This window comes from Armigeres subalbatus, chromosome 2 (assembly GCF_024139115.2).
Source record: "Armigeres subalbatus isolate Guangzhou_Male chromosome 2, GZ_Asu_2, whole genome shotgun sequence".
NCBI classification, from domain to species: Eukaryota; Metazoa; Arthropoda; class Insecta; order Diptera; family Culicidae; genus Armigeres; species Armigeres subalbatus.
The window spans coordinates 278,736,693-278,754,047 of NC_085140.1; the positions used below are offsets into that span (position 1 = coordinate 278,736,693).

Below are 17,355 nucleotides of genomic sequence, written 5' to 3' on the forward strand. Positions count from 1 at the left end.
ATTTTCAGTTAGGTCTTCCGGTCCAGAACGTACCTCATCGTCCGAAGTTTAGAAGACCAGGAAATTTTCAGAATGTATCCGCTACTTATGCCGATGCCGCACTGTTTTTTCGGCCCTGAATTGTCTTTGCGTTGTGTGGCCTTGATGGCCAGGAGTAAGGATATATGAATTTCCAGAGGAATCCCAGAAGGAATTCCCGGAGGAATCCCCTAAGGAATCTCCGAAGGAATTCCCGGAGGAATCCCCGAAGGAAATCCCGGAGGAATCTCCGAAGGAATTCCCGGTGGAATCCCCGAAGGAATTCCCGGTGGAATCCCCGAAGGAATTCCCGAAGGAATTCCCGGAGGAATCCCCGAAGGAATTCCCGGAGGAATCCCCGAAGGAATTCCCGGTGGAATCCCCGAAGGAATCCCCGAAGGACTTCCCGGAGGAATCCCCGAAGGAATTCCCGGAGGAATCCCCGAAGCAATTCCCGGAGGAATCCCCGAAGGAATTCCCGGAGGAATCCTCGAAGGAATTTCCGGAGGAATCCCCGAGGGAATTCCCGGAGGAATCCCCGAGGGAATTCCCGGAGGAGAAATCCCCGAAGGAATTCCCAAAGAAATCCTCGAAGGAATTCCCGGAGGAATCCTCGAAGGAATTCCCGGAGGAATCCCCGAAGGAATTCCCGCAGGAATCCCCGGAAGAATTCGCAGAGGAATGCCTGAAGGAATTCTCCTCGAAATTCCCGGAGGAATCCCCGAAGGAATTCCTGGAGGAATCCCTGAAAGATTTCCTGGAGGAACTACCGAAGGAATTCCCAGAGGAATCCCCGAAGGATTTCTCGGAGGAATCCCCGAAGAAATTCCCAAAGAAATTCCCGAAGAAATTCCCAAAGGAACTCTCGAAGAAATTCCCGAAGGTGTGCCTGAAGGTACTCCCGAAGGAGTTCCTGAAGGAATTTTCGAGGTAAATCCAGGAGAAATCCACCAAGGGATTCCCGGAAGAAACCCCCAAGGAATTGACGGTGGATTTTCAGAAAGAAGACTTCCTGAAGGAATTCCCGGAAATTCAGGAGAAATTCACGAAGCGATTCCATTAGGCAATCCCGGAGGAATTCCCGAAGGAACTCCAAGAGGAATTCCCGAAGGAATACCAGGAAGAAATCCAAAAGGAGTTCACGAAGGGATTCTAGGAGGAATTTCCTGAAGAAATTCCCGAAGGAGTTCATGAAGGAAGTCCCGCGGGAAATCCAGGAGAAATTCACAAAGAGATTCCCGGACGACTCCGAAGAAATTCTTGGATGAATTACTGAAGCAATTCCCGGGTGAATTACTGAAGAAATTCCCGAAGATATTCCCAGAGAAATTTCCGAAAGAATTCCAGGCAAAATCCCAGAAGGAATTTTCCAAGGCATTTTCGGAGAAACTCCCGAAGGCATTCCCTGAGAAATTCCCGGAGGAATGCCCGGACGAATTGCCGGAAGAATTCCCGGAGGGATTCCCGATGGAATTCTTGGAGCAATTCCAGTAGACATTCCCGAAGGAGTGCTTGAAGGTATTCCCGAAGAAGTTCCTGAAGGAATTCCCGATGGAAATTCAGGAGGAATTCACGAAGGGAATCCAGAAGGAATTCCTGAATGAATCCCAGGAAGAATTCCTAAAGCAATTCATGGAGGAATTCTGGAATGAAATCTCAGAGGAATTCTTGAAGGAATTCCAGGAGGAATTTTCGAAAAAAAAATCTGTATAAATTTCCGAAGCAATTCCAGGAGCAATTCTCGAATAAATTCCAAGATGAATTCCCAAATTCCAGGAGGAAATCCCGAAGTAGTTCCAAAAGGAAATGAAAAGAATGTTAGGAGAACATTAAATACTTACGTTTCTTCATACGGATTCAAACGCTTCTCTTTAAATTTCGAATTTTCCTGTCGTAGATGATTCAGTCCGTCGGAAACTCAATAATTTTATGATTCCATATTTCCTCGGCCCTAAAATATAGTCCATGCCTTGGTCCATGCCGTCAAAATACTCATTTAATCCGATTAAATTGATCTCGTTGTCACATTCGACAGATGCCTACTGAGTAACCTTGGTGCCGGCTTCCTTGCGAGCAGTGTCTGTGAAAGGCAAAACCTTCATTAATTTAAATAACCTTATAAACATCAAGACGGGATTTACCTGATTGATTCTTGGCATCCGCCGTTAAATGGCTATTCATCCGATGTTGTTGTTCCAACTGCAGTACATGAGTTCCGGAGGGAGCATTATGCAGGTAGTCACACGACCTGTAAATGGTCTTCATCAAATGAGATTTTCAATAACAGTAGCAAGCACTTACATTTTGAACATCGTAGGCAGCAGCACATCCTCAAGCACATCGTTACGATAAACTTGAATCCGCCACGTCCGCCGTGAAAGGATTTATTGAGTGGTGCGGGAGTAGAATTAGTGCCGGCATCCACGACCTCTGTAAATAGCAAAGTATTTATGAATATGATTTTTTTTTAAATATATAATTACGTGAAACTTACCTTGTGAACGACATCGAAAGAAAACGGACCGCGCGGACCAGACGATTTGTCAGAATTTGAGGAACTTCTTGCTTTTCTTTTATATTGTTTTTTTTTGCATCAACTCAACTCAACAACTCATCAGTGCGACTGTCTGTACAAAAGCAAAATGTCAACATTGAAAACAGACACGTACGAATACTATTGCAACAGCATAAAATCATAAAAATGGTTATGAATTTGCACCGCAACATAACTAACATTCCCTAACTAGTGTCTAACGTCAAACTGATTGTTTGCTGGGATAGTACATAAAATAGGCGGTGTTATATTATATTATATTCTCAATCCAGTTGAAAACCGGAATTGGGGGATAGCGAAGTTGGATTTTTCTCACAGTCAAACCTAACTTCGGAAATGGTGCGCTGTTTTCATATCGCGAAGCGCTATTCAGCGCACCACTTCCGAAGTTAGGTTTAACGTACGGATTGTGAGAAAAACCCAACTTCGCTAGCACCCAATTTCGGGTTTCAACTAGATGGAGTATATTATAGTTAGTGAAATTCAGCTATAATATGGTCTTCGTCTTCGGGTTATTTATTTTTCGGGGAAAAGACTTACCCCCTATTTCTGGGCGAGTGTACATTGAATATATTTTTCAGTGGGAAAATGCACCGCATGCAGCATAAAAAATAAATTAATATGAGTGTGTGCGTGCGCGGCAGGCAATGCGAACGTCGTTCGACCGCCGGATCGGATAGAAAATTGCATCGCAAATTCAGCCAAAAGAGTGTCCTCACAGATAAGAAATGACAACAAAACTCGTTCGATAAGCGGCTCGCGGCGATGTAAATTACCTGATAAACGTTTCTCGGAATGAAAGTGGCATCGAATAGTGGATAAGAAGTGCGTTTTGAAGCAAATGTGAAAATCATTTATTGCAGCAGTGAAAATTTCTGACAGCGGTGCATTATCGTGCAAAATATTTGATTGGGTGTTGGACCGTGAAAAAGCCTTGGGACAAAGTTCCTTGGCTCATAGTGGTATATTACTGCAAAATTCTGGCTGGTGCCCTTGGAAGGGATGAATGTGGAATTGCGCGATTTTGAAATCAGTGACTCAGAGGCAGAATTACTTATCGAACCTTCGGGTGGAGGTGGTCGGGTGATAAACCGAACATACGGTGGATTATCTTTTCGCAACCGTAGAAGAGAACCATTCAAGCTGGGGAATTTTCTGAAGAAGTTGTGCTGGTAAGTTTTACTAATATGCAGGTATATACATTTTTGAAACATTTTTACAGAAGTTGTTATTGTAATTTTATTCAGTACGATATGAAGTCATGAAAAATGGTGCACTGAACTACAAAAGTTGTTTTTTTTTTGCATTAGGTATTGCCGCTTCTAGTTCTAGCATAGTAAAGAGGTCATCAGGCGTTAAAGTTTTTGAATCAGCATGGGGAAAGGCATTTGGGGGAAAGTGGGGCTAGATCGCCACCTTAAGCCCTGGCGGCTCTTGTGAAACCTCACATTGCACATTGCAGATTTGTCTCTTAGGTATACTATGCACCCACCTGTGATATTTGCACCATGGTATTTAAGGACATAGTTGGAAGAGTACCAAGATGGCAGTCAATATGGCACCGGACCTTCCACGGGTCAACCCCACACCTCCCGCACTCCTCTCCCACCAACATTCGAATGCATCGAACAGCATCGAACAAAAGTTTAATATTCAGATTACTAACCTGTTCACAGTATATTTATGTACTTCCCGTGATAATTAACATGTTTCTTCAAAAAGTCCTATGCATTTCGGCTCGAAATATAGCCTAAACCAGCAGTTTCGTGCCAATTAAACTGCCGTCCGCGATTTTTTTGGTGTATCACTGCACTTCACTTCTTCTCAAAGGGCATTGAAAAATCATTTTTCACACACTTCTCCGCACATGAGCACCCTGAAATGTTGATGGAATGCAAATGAAACATCACTTTATGAAATCAGTCACTTGTTTGACGCGAAAACTTAATATAAACTGCTATTTTTGTTCGAAAAAACGCCTAAAACTGATCGCGGAGCGAATGTAAACACCGGTACCGATAGCAGCAAACTAACAAACAGGGTGGCTCAAAACTGAGTTTGCTCCGCCGCGCTCAGTCGGTTATGTTTCATATTTTGGGTGTCGTTCGCTGGTTTCGGTTGGTTTGAATAGGGCTTACCGTGCTCGAGTCGTTTCAGGTTTGTATGGCAGTTGATATGGCGAGGTTGAATTTTACATTATTCTGATTGTGGCACTCCGTGATTGGGCGCTGGTGAGGGGAAGACCATATGACTGGATGAAATTCAAGAGCTTTAACTCCTTAGACAATGCATTTTAAATGGACGTTCCAATAGTTGGGCGTCGATTTTAATCGAGGTTGCAAATCTTTAGCATGATAATAAAGCCCCAAATACAATGTCGGCGGAACAGAAACGGAAACGGCAAATTTTACAGTTAGCCCATATATTTTCCGTCAAATTTGCCGTTTCCTTTCCGCTGACATTGTGTTTGTGTAATTCAACAAAATAGCAAGATTTTTTCTGTGATACATATCTATCTCACCAGGAGCAGATACTTCATACAAAAAGTGTGACATGGGGGTGAGCGGAGTATAAAATGCTATTTCAACGGATCTTTCATAAGGTGCGTTCAGTGAAGTTTCTGGAATGTTGCTTTCAGCTATGTGGGTTCTTTTTTCGCCAGCGTTTGGAGGGGAGAAGCTGTAGCCAGTGTAATGAATGGTTTAGTTTCCCATAATAGTTTTCATACAAACTTAAATGGTTCAAACTTGTTCTCAATCAGTTTTTGTTCAAATCGGCTTTTGGAGGACACTCGGAGCATGGGACAGAATCAAGTGAGTGTGGTGGAGCTGAGTCGTTTTTTGAACCACCCTACTAATATTCTTTGTTTTTTCATAAATACGACACCAATACTACTACAGTATATGACAGTTTGTATTGTACCAATACTTTCAAAGCTTTGTTTTGGTACTCAACCCACCTTCACCTTAAAAGACGACAAGAAAATAATTCGAAGACTATAAAACTGTTGCATCGAAAAATTGGAAAACGTTCCGAGAAATTGATTTACGGATTTGCTGAAATAGTTGACGGCTGCGCTGATGTACGGCCTTGATGAAAGTGCTAGATATGTCAAACATCCTATCAACTCACGGCATGGTTCAGAAGTGACCGATTGATCTTGTCTTCTTGATAACTTGTAGTTTGCATTTCATATATTGGTTTGCATTCATTCATTCCAAAACGTCGTAGCAGTTCCTTAGGTTGACTTATCTTCAAAGATCAATCTTCAGAACTAGGAAAACTTCAGTTCTCCAACGTCCGTTATTTCGAATTTTGATGCGAGTTCATTTTTCATATCTTACACCAAGTCCAAACGGTTAGACACCACGATGATGTCATCGACATAAAGAAGAATATAAATCACGGTACCTTGTTTTCTCCACGAGTAGAAAGGAAACAGCTATCCAATTATGATCCTTTGAATCCTAACTGAAGTACAAACTTGTGAAACTCGGAATTCCAGCTTCGAGGAGCTTGTTTCCATCCATAGAGTGATTTCTTCAGTCGACACACAAGACTTGGATCTATTTTTACGAATCCCGCTGATAAATGCATAAATATTTCCTCTTTCAATGTTTCGTTGAGGAACGCGGTTTTAACATATATTTGGTGGATATGATACTTCATTTGATTTGCTTCACCGTTATATCCTATGTTCGCAAATCATATAAAAAATTCGACAGGAATTAGCACGATTTCATGTGAAACATTTAAAATTTATTAATCAGTGCTCCCAAATTTTCAAGTTGTATGTGCATGATTAATAAAAGTTATTTGCAAAGCTTGATTGCAAAAAACGTATGTGCAATGCAGAGGCATTCCACGGGGGCATGTCAGTCGATCCTGAGCGACCATTTCGAAAATATTTGAAACTCTGCACAGTTTTTCAATTTCATCTAAATCGTCGTTTTTCGATATCAAATCTTCATATTGAGTCACGACTAACTTTTCAAAAGGGTGTATGTGAAAATGGTTCAAAAATATTTAAAAAGCTGCACAGCAAAAACGGAATGTTCGATTGTTATGATTTTTTCAGCAAAGTTAGACAACTAAATGGTGATTCTTAAGAAAATGTGCACAGTTTGCCTTTAAAAATATCATTTTTGTCACAAAAACTCAAATATCTCAAAACCCTATCTTTTTAGAAACGTAATTCTTCTAGGGAAAACGGTCCATGGTCCATGGTAAACTAATAAACATTAGTTATGACATTTCAAACATTTCACAATTTTGACATTTGGTAAAAAAAATTTTTTCTGTGAGTTATTTCGAGAATTGCAGTTTGATGCAGATTTTATTGTTAAGGGACGTGATTTAAACAAGTTGTTTTCATGATATTTTGATTTAATTATTCATAGCATCTATAAGAAACTTAGACACGATCCAGTGTTGTGATCAAAAGTATTGATAGTGTCATAATTTTCATTGCACGTGACTGGCGAAAAATTCTTTTAATAGTGTTGAAACCTGTTGATAATAACGTTGATAGAAACATATCAGAAATGTTATTTTTAAGACAAAAGCTGCAAAATCAAAGATTTATATACACGTGTACGTCTATAGTTTACCTGCAAAAAATATACCTCTTAGAGAATAGACTTTATGATCGGGAGGAAACGGGTATCTTCAACAACAACAAATGCATGATAGGTACATACCATGACAATGCTCACGGAAAAGCAAAAAAATTACTACTACTAAGGTTGTTAAAGATCTTATAGTAATTTTTTTCTTCAGTCAAGCAAATGACACCAAACTAGTCAGTAAAAACTTAAAAGTGATTTTGTTTATTGAAATATTACGAACAACATGAGTAGCCGCTTTCTCAACTGTTGTAGGCCGTTTGATGGAAAAAAGTGTCCAAAAGAGTTACGAAATCTCACCGAAAGCACCATAGATAAACTGAAAGCGACTGGTTATGCTCCAATGTCCACGTTGAATACAAATTTACGCACTTGCACGTCCTGCCATCTAAACGTTGACAAAAGAACAATCTGTATATCACAATGTGTGCAGAGCGCAGGAAGTTCGAAAACTACAGCAACTGAATAATTGCCAGATGTATCGACAACAATTGAGGAATTACCAGAAGTATTAAGTGCTGAGAGCCTTGCCACCGTACCATCAGCGAAATCTGTTTCAACAAATCATTCGGAAGATGAGTGTATCCAAAAGGTCAACATCGAACGCTTTAACGAGGGCATAGCTGGGATAAAAGTGACTCCGATTAAATGGAGTAAGATGGACTACGTTTATTACCCGGAGAAAAAATACCGTGAAATAAACGAAGCTGTACGAAGAAACCTCTTCAAATTAGGACCTGATGATGTGGAAAATACAGACTACGATGAGGTAATTATAAATATGAAGGAAAAGTTCTCGAATGCAGCCACGACAAGGAAAGAAAAATTATTGATTTTGTCGATGCTGCCAAGTTCGTGGTCTATTCAGGATGCCATTGATGAGTTCAAAACCAATAGAAATACAGTAAAAGAGGCAAAACAATTGAAGAATAACTGTCTTTCAACCAAAAATACTAGGTCTAGTACTGCATTAACAGATGAGACAAAAGAAATAGTAGTTTAATATTTTGAAGATGATGAAGTAAGTCGAGCTATGCCTGGTCAAAAAGATTATGTATCAGTAAAAAACCCAGATTAATCCACCTAGCAGTGATGATGCCTTTCTCGTGCATTATAAAATATATTGAAAAAATCACTTTAAAAAGGTCAAAAAAGCTCTTTGGGTGAATAGATCACATTTTTTCGATCATTTTTAATATTTTTGCCTTGCCACCATTCAAAAACAATTGTTTTTTGATTTTTTTCCAAGGGGGACCTGTGGGAAAAAACAATGATTTTTCAATAATTCCGAAAAGCAATGATCGGGCCCATTTTCAATAGCAAACAATTCCCTGTCGAATGCAACTTGTTGCGAGTAAATCGGATAATTCTAAGTTCTAAAACGTGTGTCTACAAAATTTGTACACATACACATACATACACACAAACAGACATCACCTCAGTTTGTCGAGCTGAGTCGATCGGTATATAACACTATGGGTCTCCGGGCCTTCTATCAAAAGTTTTTTTGGAGCAATCATATAGCCTTTCGGTACAACTTTGTTGTACGAGAAAGGAAAAAATGCATATGTTACAAATATGCGATCGTGGGTAAATAGTACAATAATTAGCGCAGCGTCGTTTTAAAAAATACATTATAAAATACAATATGGATTAACTGTCCAGACAGCGCGTCTACAATTGTTTTAGGGCCGATTCCCACGTAGTGTTTTTTCACCAATGTAATATTAAAGTTCAATAAAACTAGTTGTATGTCATACATTGATTTTGCATGCCTTTGTGTAATAATTGTACAAGTACATTTGTGAAAATTAACAACACAATTCACATAAATATCAATGGAAAAAGCCGCATAATATGGAAATAATGAGGTGTATGAAAACGAACGTTATGTTCAAATCACCCAAATGCCCAAACTACACCATCATTCCACCCAAACCACCCAACCCAATAAGCAGTTAGCCTCAATGACACGTCTCTTCTTTCCTTCCAAAGCAGAAAAAAATGGCAGCAAACGTAACGAGCGCACGAGAAAGCATGTACGAATGCGATTTTTATTTCCAACGATGAAATTTTTACAACTGTGTTGATGCGAGCGGATAAAGTCATCGGCTTCGGTCTCTATTGGCGCTTTGATGTTGCATGAAGAAGAAGAAGCAGAAAGATGATAATCGAAAAAATCTCCACGGGAAACCATACGGAGAAGTTTTTAAAACTCTTCTCAAAAATTCTAGACGCAATTTAATTAAAAACGGTAAGCAGTACGGGGTTGGACTTTTTTTATACTGTGTATTAAGTGTTATATCACAAAATAAAATTTCGAATAAAAAAATTGTGTTTATTATACAGTAGAAGAAAAGTCCAACCCCGTACTGCTTACCGTTTTTAATTAAATTGCGTCTAGAATTTTTGAGAAGAGTTTTAAAAACTTCTCCGTATGGTTTCCCGTGGAGATTTTTTCGATTATCATCTTTCTGCTTCTTCTTCTTCGTGCAACATCAAAGCGCCAATAGCGCGTGTGTTAGTTTTCGTGTTCCACATTTGAAGCTTTGGAAAGCTTTGCTTGAGAGGTTAGCATCATCAATAAAGCACGAAAGAAGCAACACAAACTTTAATGCTGTCAGTATACACGGTGCGAAATTTATTCATTGAATGTGGAAATGCTACACACTTAATTTGTTTTACTCAATATTGTGCGGTTACTTGCTGAGTTTTTTTACTTTATTAAACTGTTTTTTTAATCTACAGATTATATTCAACACCATACTTGCTAAATGGACACGGTCGGTTAAAGTGGCTGGTCCTTATTGCCCGATTTTCTCAGAATTGCACGCGGCGAACCTTTCATGAAAGGTACCGCCGCGCTTTCTGCACCCCGTTTACTTGATTCTTATGGATGAATAGCATTGCGGTGTATCGTTTGTCGCGGCCGTACCTTTCGACAGTCATTCGCCGCGTGAAGTTTTGTGCAAGTACCCATTTGGGAACATTACAAACGCCGCGCAGTGTATCATATCCAGAAAATCTGACAATAAAGTGTTCGTGAAAGTAGTCGTTAGATTATTCGCTGTTGGTTTGAGCGAGACAGAGTATATGACAAAAAAAATCAACCAGCAACTTGCGGTTTTTGGTTCGAAATGAACGTTTGTCAGCAATGGAATAATCCATCTAGATTTTCTACTAGATGGCTTTTTGTCGTACTATAAATCTCGCATAACTTTTCAAAGGGCCTAAGTAACATTTTAATGAATTAATTTGAGTACTGCAATCAACAGAACAACATGAAAACTATTGATTGCAGTGTTCAAATTAATTCATGAAAAATAATGTTACTTTGGTCCTTTTGAAAAGTTAAGCGAGAATTCATGAAAAAAATGTTACTTAGGTCCTTTTGAAAAGTTATGCGAGAAACGTAATAGAAATGCATGAAACCAAATAGGACTTTTGGGAACTTGCAAGTGTTCTTATTGTTAAGTTGACTTTTGTCAATTTATTGGTCAATACTTAAAAGGTGCTGTAAAAAGAAAAGTGCATACTTAGGTTTTCCAAATCTGATGCAGACTATCTTTTGAAAAGGGTCAAACTTGTTTTACTTATTTTTTCAAATGGATATAATCGATAAACGACGCTTCCTACAAAAAAGTGTTGTATGGGTGACTGTCGCAAAATCATTCAAACTTTCTAATAAAACTTTTGAAAAACTCTAAATAGAACCCTACACTAAAAAATCAATTTAAAAAATAAAAGTCAAGTTGCAAAAAACGCTCTTTTTGATTTGGACGAAATTTTGTCTCAAGATAGGTGATTATATTCCCTACCAACCGTCCGTACATCGCAAGCTGGGTACTTTGGGTTTTTCTAGCAAAAACTTTTTCTTGACGGAATTGATTTTTTTTTCCAGTGTCTTTAAAGGGGTGGATTTAACATATGTATACATATATACTCATACTAAGTATTCCTGTACAGTCAGGCAGAGTACAATGTTTTGGTCGTAACTGATCGCAACTAAAAGAAGCTAATAATGGAATATAATATTTTTTGAAGATATAAACCCCTTTTTAATATTACTCTTAATTTAAAAACAAACTATATTTAGTGACTAAATTAGACAATGTATCATAAAAATAGATTTGCTTGGGGTTCTATAACGATGGCTTTCATTGGTTTAGTTTCAGATGAAAATACACTGAAAATAATTCCGACAAGAAAAGTTTTTGTTAGAAAAACTTTTTTCCTTAAGAGTGCCCAGCTTGCGATGTATGGACGGTTGGTAGGAACATAATCACCTATCTTGAGACAAAATTTCATTTAAATAAAAAGAGCATTTTTCGCAAATCGACTTTAAAATTTTTAAACTGATTTTTTCAGTGTAGGGCTCAATTTGGATTGTTTCCGATATTTTCACTAGAAATTTTGACTGATTTTGCGATGGTCACCCATACAACACTTTTTTGTGGGATGCGTCGTTTTCTATTATATCCATTTGAAAATATTAGCAAAAAATTTCAGCTCTTTTCAAAGGATAGTCTAGATTAAATTTGGAAAAACATTTTTGTTTTCATTTCGGATCATCTGGTGATTTTTCATTTCTCATTTTCATTTCTTACTTCTTACTTTTCACTCCTCACTTCGCACTTCTCACGTCTCACTTTTCACTTCTCACTGCTCACATCGGCCCATAGGGGAAAGAAATGGCAGAAATGACGCTTAACTTTTAAAAGAACATATGTCACCTTTTTTTCATGAATCAATTTGTGTACCGCAATCAAAAGCTATCATATTGGTCTGTTGATCGCAATATTAAAATTCAATCATGAAAATATGTTTCTTAGTTCATTTTGAAAAAATAAACTAGAATTTTCAGTGTATACATGAAATCTTAAAATAGGTACTTTTTAACTCATTAATGGGTTTCTATGTTTCTTTGTGATTTTTTTTTTCTTCCGTGTAAGCTGTGTATTCTATGCTGTCAGTGTGCCGGTTTCGAATAAATTGTGTCTTGGGAGAACATAACCTAGAAAATCGATAGCTTATTTGTTACGAAATACAGTCGGGATTCGCTGGTTGGGATTTTAATACTTGGGTCACTTTTTAGTTGGGCCTCCGCTGGTTGGGCGATGGCCCAACTAAAAAGCAACCGTACGTCAAAATTCAATGTAAACACGGAAAATGGGATTGGGCGTCACTGGACATCATTTGTGATGTTCAAGTCGAAATACACGTGTTCAAATGGCTGTCAGTTGGCCCAATTAAAAAACCGAATTCGTTAGTTGGGCCGAGGTCGTGGCCCAACCAGCGAATCGGGACTGTAATGATGTCTCATAACTCTTTGAATATTTACTATTTTTTGAGCCGTGCCATCATTATGAAATTCAATAGCGAACAAGAAGAAAACATTCCCCATCGAATGCAACTTGTTGTAGCAAAATCGATTCAGGTTTAGTACTAGAAAAATTGTCTAATGTTTCAATGTGCACACACATACGCACACACACACACACGGACACACACACGGACAGACAGACATTTGCTCAGTTTGTCGAGCTCAAAAGAATAGTATATAAAACCCTAGGGCTACAAGCGCTCTATAAAAAGTACGTTTTGGGAGTGAAATGAAAGCCTTTCAGGTACAACTTTGTTGTAAGAGAAAGGCAAAAAAAGATGGAAAGCGTCAAGCAATCCAAAACGATTAATGATGACGACTTTGAAAGAAGCGTACACACGCTTCAAGGAAATTCACGATAATATTAAAATAGGTTTTTCCTCATTTGCAAGCCTTCGGCCAAGGCAATGTAAGCTTCTTTCCAATTCAGGAACACATAATGTGTGTGTGTGCACAACCCATGAGAATATTAATGTGCACAACCCATGAGAATATTAATCTTATTTTACATAGTTTGAAAAGAATCAATTTAACAAAGGATATTAAAATGTTAACTGGTAGTCTTTTGTGTGAAAATACAACATCAAATTGCTATCTACGATCTTGTTCGGATTGTCCAGATTCTTCATCATTGGAAAATACTTTATTCGCTGAGTTTGAAGAAAATATATTGATCAGTTATCATTTGAGCAATGGGTGACCACGGATAGGTGTGACATAGAAACTATTGTAAAACCTGTAGATGAGTTTGTGTCATATTTTTGCTTGAAATTAGAAAGTTTAATCCCTCACGATTTCATTAAAACAGAACAATCCAGCTTTTTAAAAAATACGAAAAATACATTACAAAATGGTGAATTTTAGTCATTTGTGATTTTTCTGAAAATTACAGCTTTGTATTGCAAGATGAAGTGCAGTCCCATCACTGGAACGTACAACAAGCTACAATTCATCCATTCGTTATTTATTTTAATGGAAGTACGCAAACTGAACACTTAAGTTTTATTATAATTTCCGAAGATTTAAGACACGATTCAGTATCCGTAAACTTGTTCATTGAAAAATGATTAACTTTTTACGCGTTGATAAGCATAAAGAAGTCAAAAGATATATTTCATGTCTGATGGAGCAGCGTCGCAGTACAAAAATCGTAAGAATTTTTCGAGCCTATGTCAATTTAAATCAATGTACGGAATTGATGCGAAATGGCATTTTTGCTACATCACATGGCAAAGGTCCTTGTGATGGTATTGGAGGAACAATAAAGCGCATGGCCACAAGAGCAAGTTTAGCCAAAGAACGTGAGCATCCAATTAAAACTGCGAAAGAACTTTTTGATTGGGCAAATCGTAGAAAAGAAAAAGATTTAACCAAATTATCATTTTGTTTTACTACTACTGAAGAGTACGAAATAAAGGCTTCAGAGCTCAGCGAGCAATTTAATAACGCGAAAACAATCCAAGGAACCCAAAAATTTCACTGTTTCATTCCATTGTCGGAAAATAAAATTAAAGCAAAACTATACTCAAACTGTGCTGATAATAATTCAAAAGTGTTCGATATTTTAAAAAATTTGAATAAAAATAAATAAAAAATAAGTATTAATAAACTGTTTTCATGATATCATAACCCATACCAAAATTCAAACCTAAAACTCTTAGAGTTTCTATAACAACATTGTGTAACTGCCACATTTAATTTAATACTTAGGATAATATTAATTCATTTTATTTATTTATACATATAATATTTATACATATACATAATATACATAATATCGATGAATACATAAATATGGAATATCATACAAACAACTTGTTTAACTCACGCAAGGCCCTTAACAATAAAATCAGCATCAAAACCTGCGATTCTTGAAAAAAATACACGGAAATTTTTTTGTTTACTATATGTGAAAATTGTGAAATGTTTGAAATGTCATAACTTTTTGTTTATTAGTTTACCATCACCAAATTTTTATGGTAGATAGCTAATATAATGGACCGTTTTCCTAAAAAATTACGTTCGAAAAAAGATAGGGTTTTGAGATATTTGAGTTTTGTGACAAAATGATATTTTTAAAGGCTAAAAAATTATTTTTTACTGTGCACATTTTCTTAAGAATTACCATTTAGTTGTCTAACTTTGCTGAAAAAATCATAACAATCGAACATTCCGTTTTTGCTGTGCAGCTTTTTAAATATTTTTGAACCATTTTCACATACACCCTTTTGAAAAGTTAGTCGTGACTCAATATGAAGATTTGATATCGAAAAATGACGATTTCGATGAAATTGAAAAACTGTGCAAAGTTTCAACTCAATAGAAAATCATGAATTAAAAATTTTCTTAAATTTTGATGCTGTTGCTTGGAATCACTCATGCACATAAAATCTAGATGGTAATTAAGCTAATAGCACACGTACTGTTGTTGCTTTGGCCTCGGCTTTACTGCCGCTAACCGCAAGTCAGACTTATCTATATATGGATGCCATATCCAGATAAGTCTGACTTGCTGTTAGCGGCAGTTCAGCTACTGGTGCATACGTCTCGTCATAATCAAAGCCGTTTCTCTCGGAATAACCCTTGGCAACCAAACGAGCTTTGAAACGGTGAATATTTTCAGCTTCGTCCTTTTTGATTTTGAATACCCATCGGCAATCGACAATATTCTTTCCTTTGGGTTTTGGAACTAGCTCCCCGTTTCATTTTTATGCAACGACTCCAGCTCACTTTTAATGGCATCTCCGCATGGCATGGCGATTTCTCCAACAACGTGCGGTTCATTCGTTCTGCTACGTTATTCTGTTGAGGACTGTATGGGACAGTTTGTTGGAATATCGGGTAGTGTGCGACGCCTCGCTGTAGATCGAAGATGGATATGAAGCAGGCGCCAGTTGGTTGTAGTTGCTCTTGGGTAGATTAAGGAATATTGTTATGGATCTATCGTATGCGTGATAATGTTTGCACCGTCGTCGAAATAAGCTTCCCATTTGACCTGTGTATGTAATACCTTGATATCATTTACATGCACATAAGCTGTAGCTCATATGAAAGTGTGTGTGTGTATAAAAGAAAACGATTTTCTTAGTTTAAGAGGTACACCATGACGAAGTGGCAGCGCAGTCGTTATTTGTTCCACGCGCAAATGTCGAAAAAAGACATTTCGATCGCCGTAGGAGTGTCCCGGTGGATCGTGAAAAGAGTTTTAGACCGAGAAAAGAAAGGACAACTGTCCGCGAAGGTGTTCAAAGGTCGTCCGAGGTCAGCTCGGGTCCCGAGGGTTATTGCAGCCATCAAAAGAAAGATTCGAACAAATCCAGTGCGTTCAATGAGGAAAATGGCGAAGGAACACAGAAATCAGCGACTTTACGGTACGGAAGATCGTGAAGGAAGATAACAGGGCGAAGTGGAGGGCACGTATCCGGGAGCTACAAGTCGAACGATGTCACAAAATTATAAACTTCCTCAAGTGCAAAAATCCGGTAATCCTGTTCACAGACGAGAGCATGTTTACCGTCGATCCTAGTCACCATCCACCACCATCCAGTCCCGATCTTAATCCGCTAGATTACTCTGTATGGCGCGTCATAAAGGACAAGGCCTGTTCTAAACGCCATCCGAGTACAGCAAGCCTCAGGCAAACATTGACCTTTACCTGGGGAGACATGGATCCAGCCTTCCGGTTCTGGAAGCGTGGCCTCCACACAGCAAATGGAAACTCAAACGATGATTAATATAATTTAAGACTATAAGATTTAAAGGGAAAATTAAATAAATTTTAAAAAAATCAAACCAAAATTTAAAAATTTTACGTTGCCCTATAGTGCAAACATTATCACGCATACGGTATTTTATATACTGCCGTTATACGCATAACTGTCCCATGTATATAGGGAATCCCAGTAAAAATGTTATTGTTGCGCAGTGGGATCATGGATCAGCCACGTAAGTCTTGGGTAGCGCCGGACGGAATTCATCAGGAGGTTGGAACATTCGGTAGGATGCTGGCTGGTCAACAGGTCAACAGCTTTGGTTTGCCTCTCAATCGAGCTATTCGGGTACCGAGGAAAACAGTAAAACGAGCATAATATTCTTCGAACTTTCCCTGTACTTCGTCTTTGCTCCGCAGAAGATAGACAACCGTGAAATGAATGTATCCATCGATGAAAGTGAATTTAAATTAAGAACCCAATAGCCAGAGACCGGCGGAGTGAAAAACTGTCGAAATGGCAACGTATAAAAATGTGTGAAATCGTGAGCATAATACTTATGTCACTTGAGCTTTTTGCTTGCTTCTTATGGATTCCGAAGGTTTAGCGTACGTATTGTGAGAAAAATCCAACTTCGCTAGTCGCCAATTTCGGGTTTCTACTGAATTGATAATACATACGCTACATCCTTCATTACCGCCGGTAGTTTTCAAATGCCATTTCCGATTCTTCCGCAATGTTGACTCCTGATTTGTATTTACGATTGATTTTTCTTCCACTTTTTCATCGGCCTTGAATTTGCTCGCTCGACCTGTTCGCCCACACACAAGCCTTTGTTTAACGTATTTCAGGGTCAGTTGGTGAGGTTGAATCGTTTCAAGTTTTGTGATTAGTGCATCATACGATTTTGCAAGGGCCAGCTGCACGAACAACGTCCTCTTCCTGTGAAATCACACAAATGTCTGAAATATAATCTATGGTAAAAACTACTATTTTGTAGACGCTCTGTTTTTAAAACTACCATGAAATTTCAGTAAATTTTACCATGGTTTCAGAGAAATTCAC

The 17,355-nt window shown here is 38.1% G+C and overlaps 1 protein-coding gene and 1 long non-coding RNA gene across 2 annotated transcripts in view; one reads left to right on the forward strand and one right to left on the reverse strand.

Moving 5' to 3' along the window:
- Positions 1–1,864: 1,864 nt before the first annotated feature.
- Positions 1,865–2,608, reverse strand: LOC134216414 (uncharacterized). The gene is made up of 4 exons (XR_009980657.1): positions 2,513–2,608; positions 2,320–2,448; positions 2,160–2,266; positions 1,865–2,098 (listed from the first exon to the last, which is right to left on the reverse strand). It is a non-coding gene; the product is annotated as an uncharacterized LOC134216414 (long non-coding RNA).
- Positions 2,609–3,231: 623 nt separating this feature from the next.
- The window catches only part of LOC134212291 (probable phospholipid-transporting ATPase IIA), a 28,461-nt gene continuing 14,337 nt past the window's right edge, over positions 3,232–17,355 (forward strand). Inside the window, exon 1 of the mRNA XM_062690004.1 lies at positions 3,232–3,744. Within this exon, the coding sequence (XP_062545988.1) occupies positions 3,575–3,744 (170 nt within the window). The 5' untranslated portion in view covers positions 3,232–3,574. The remainder of the gene's footprint in view (positions 3,745–17,355) is intronic.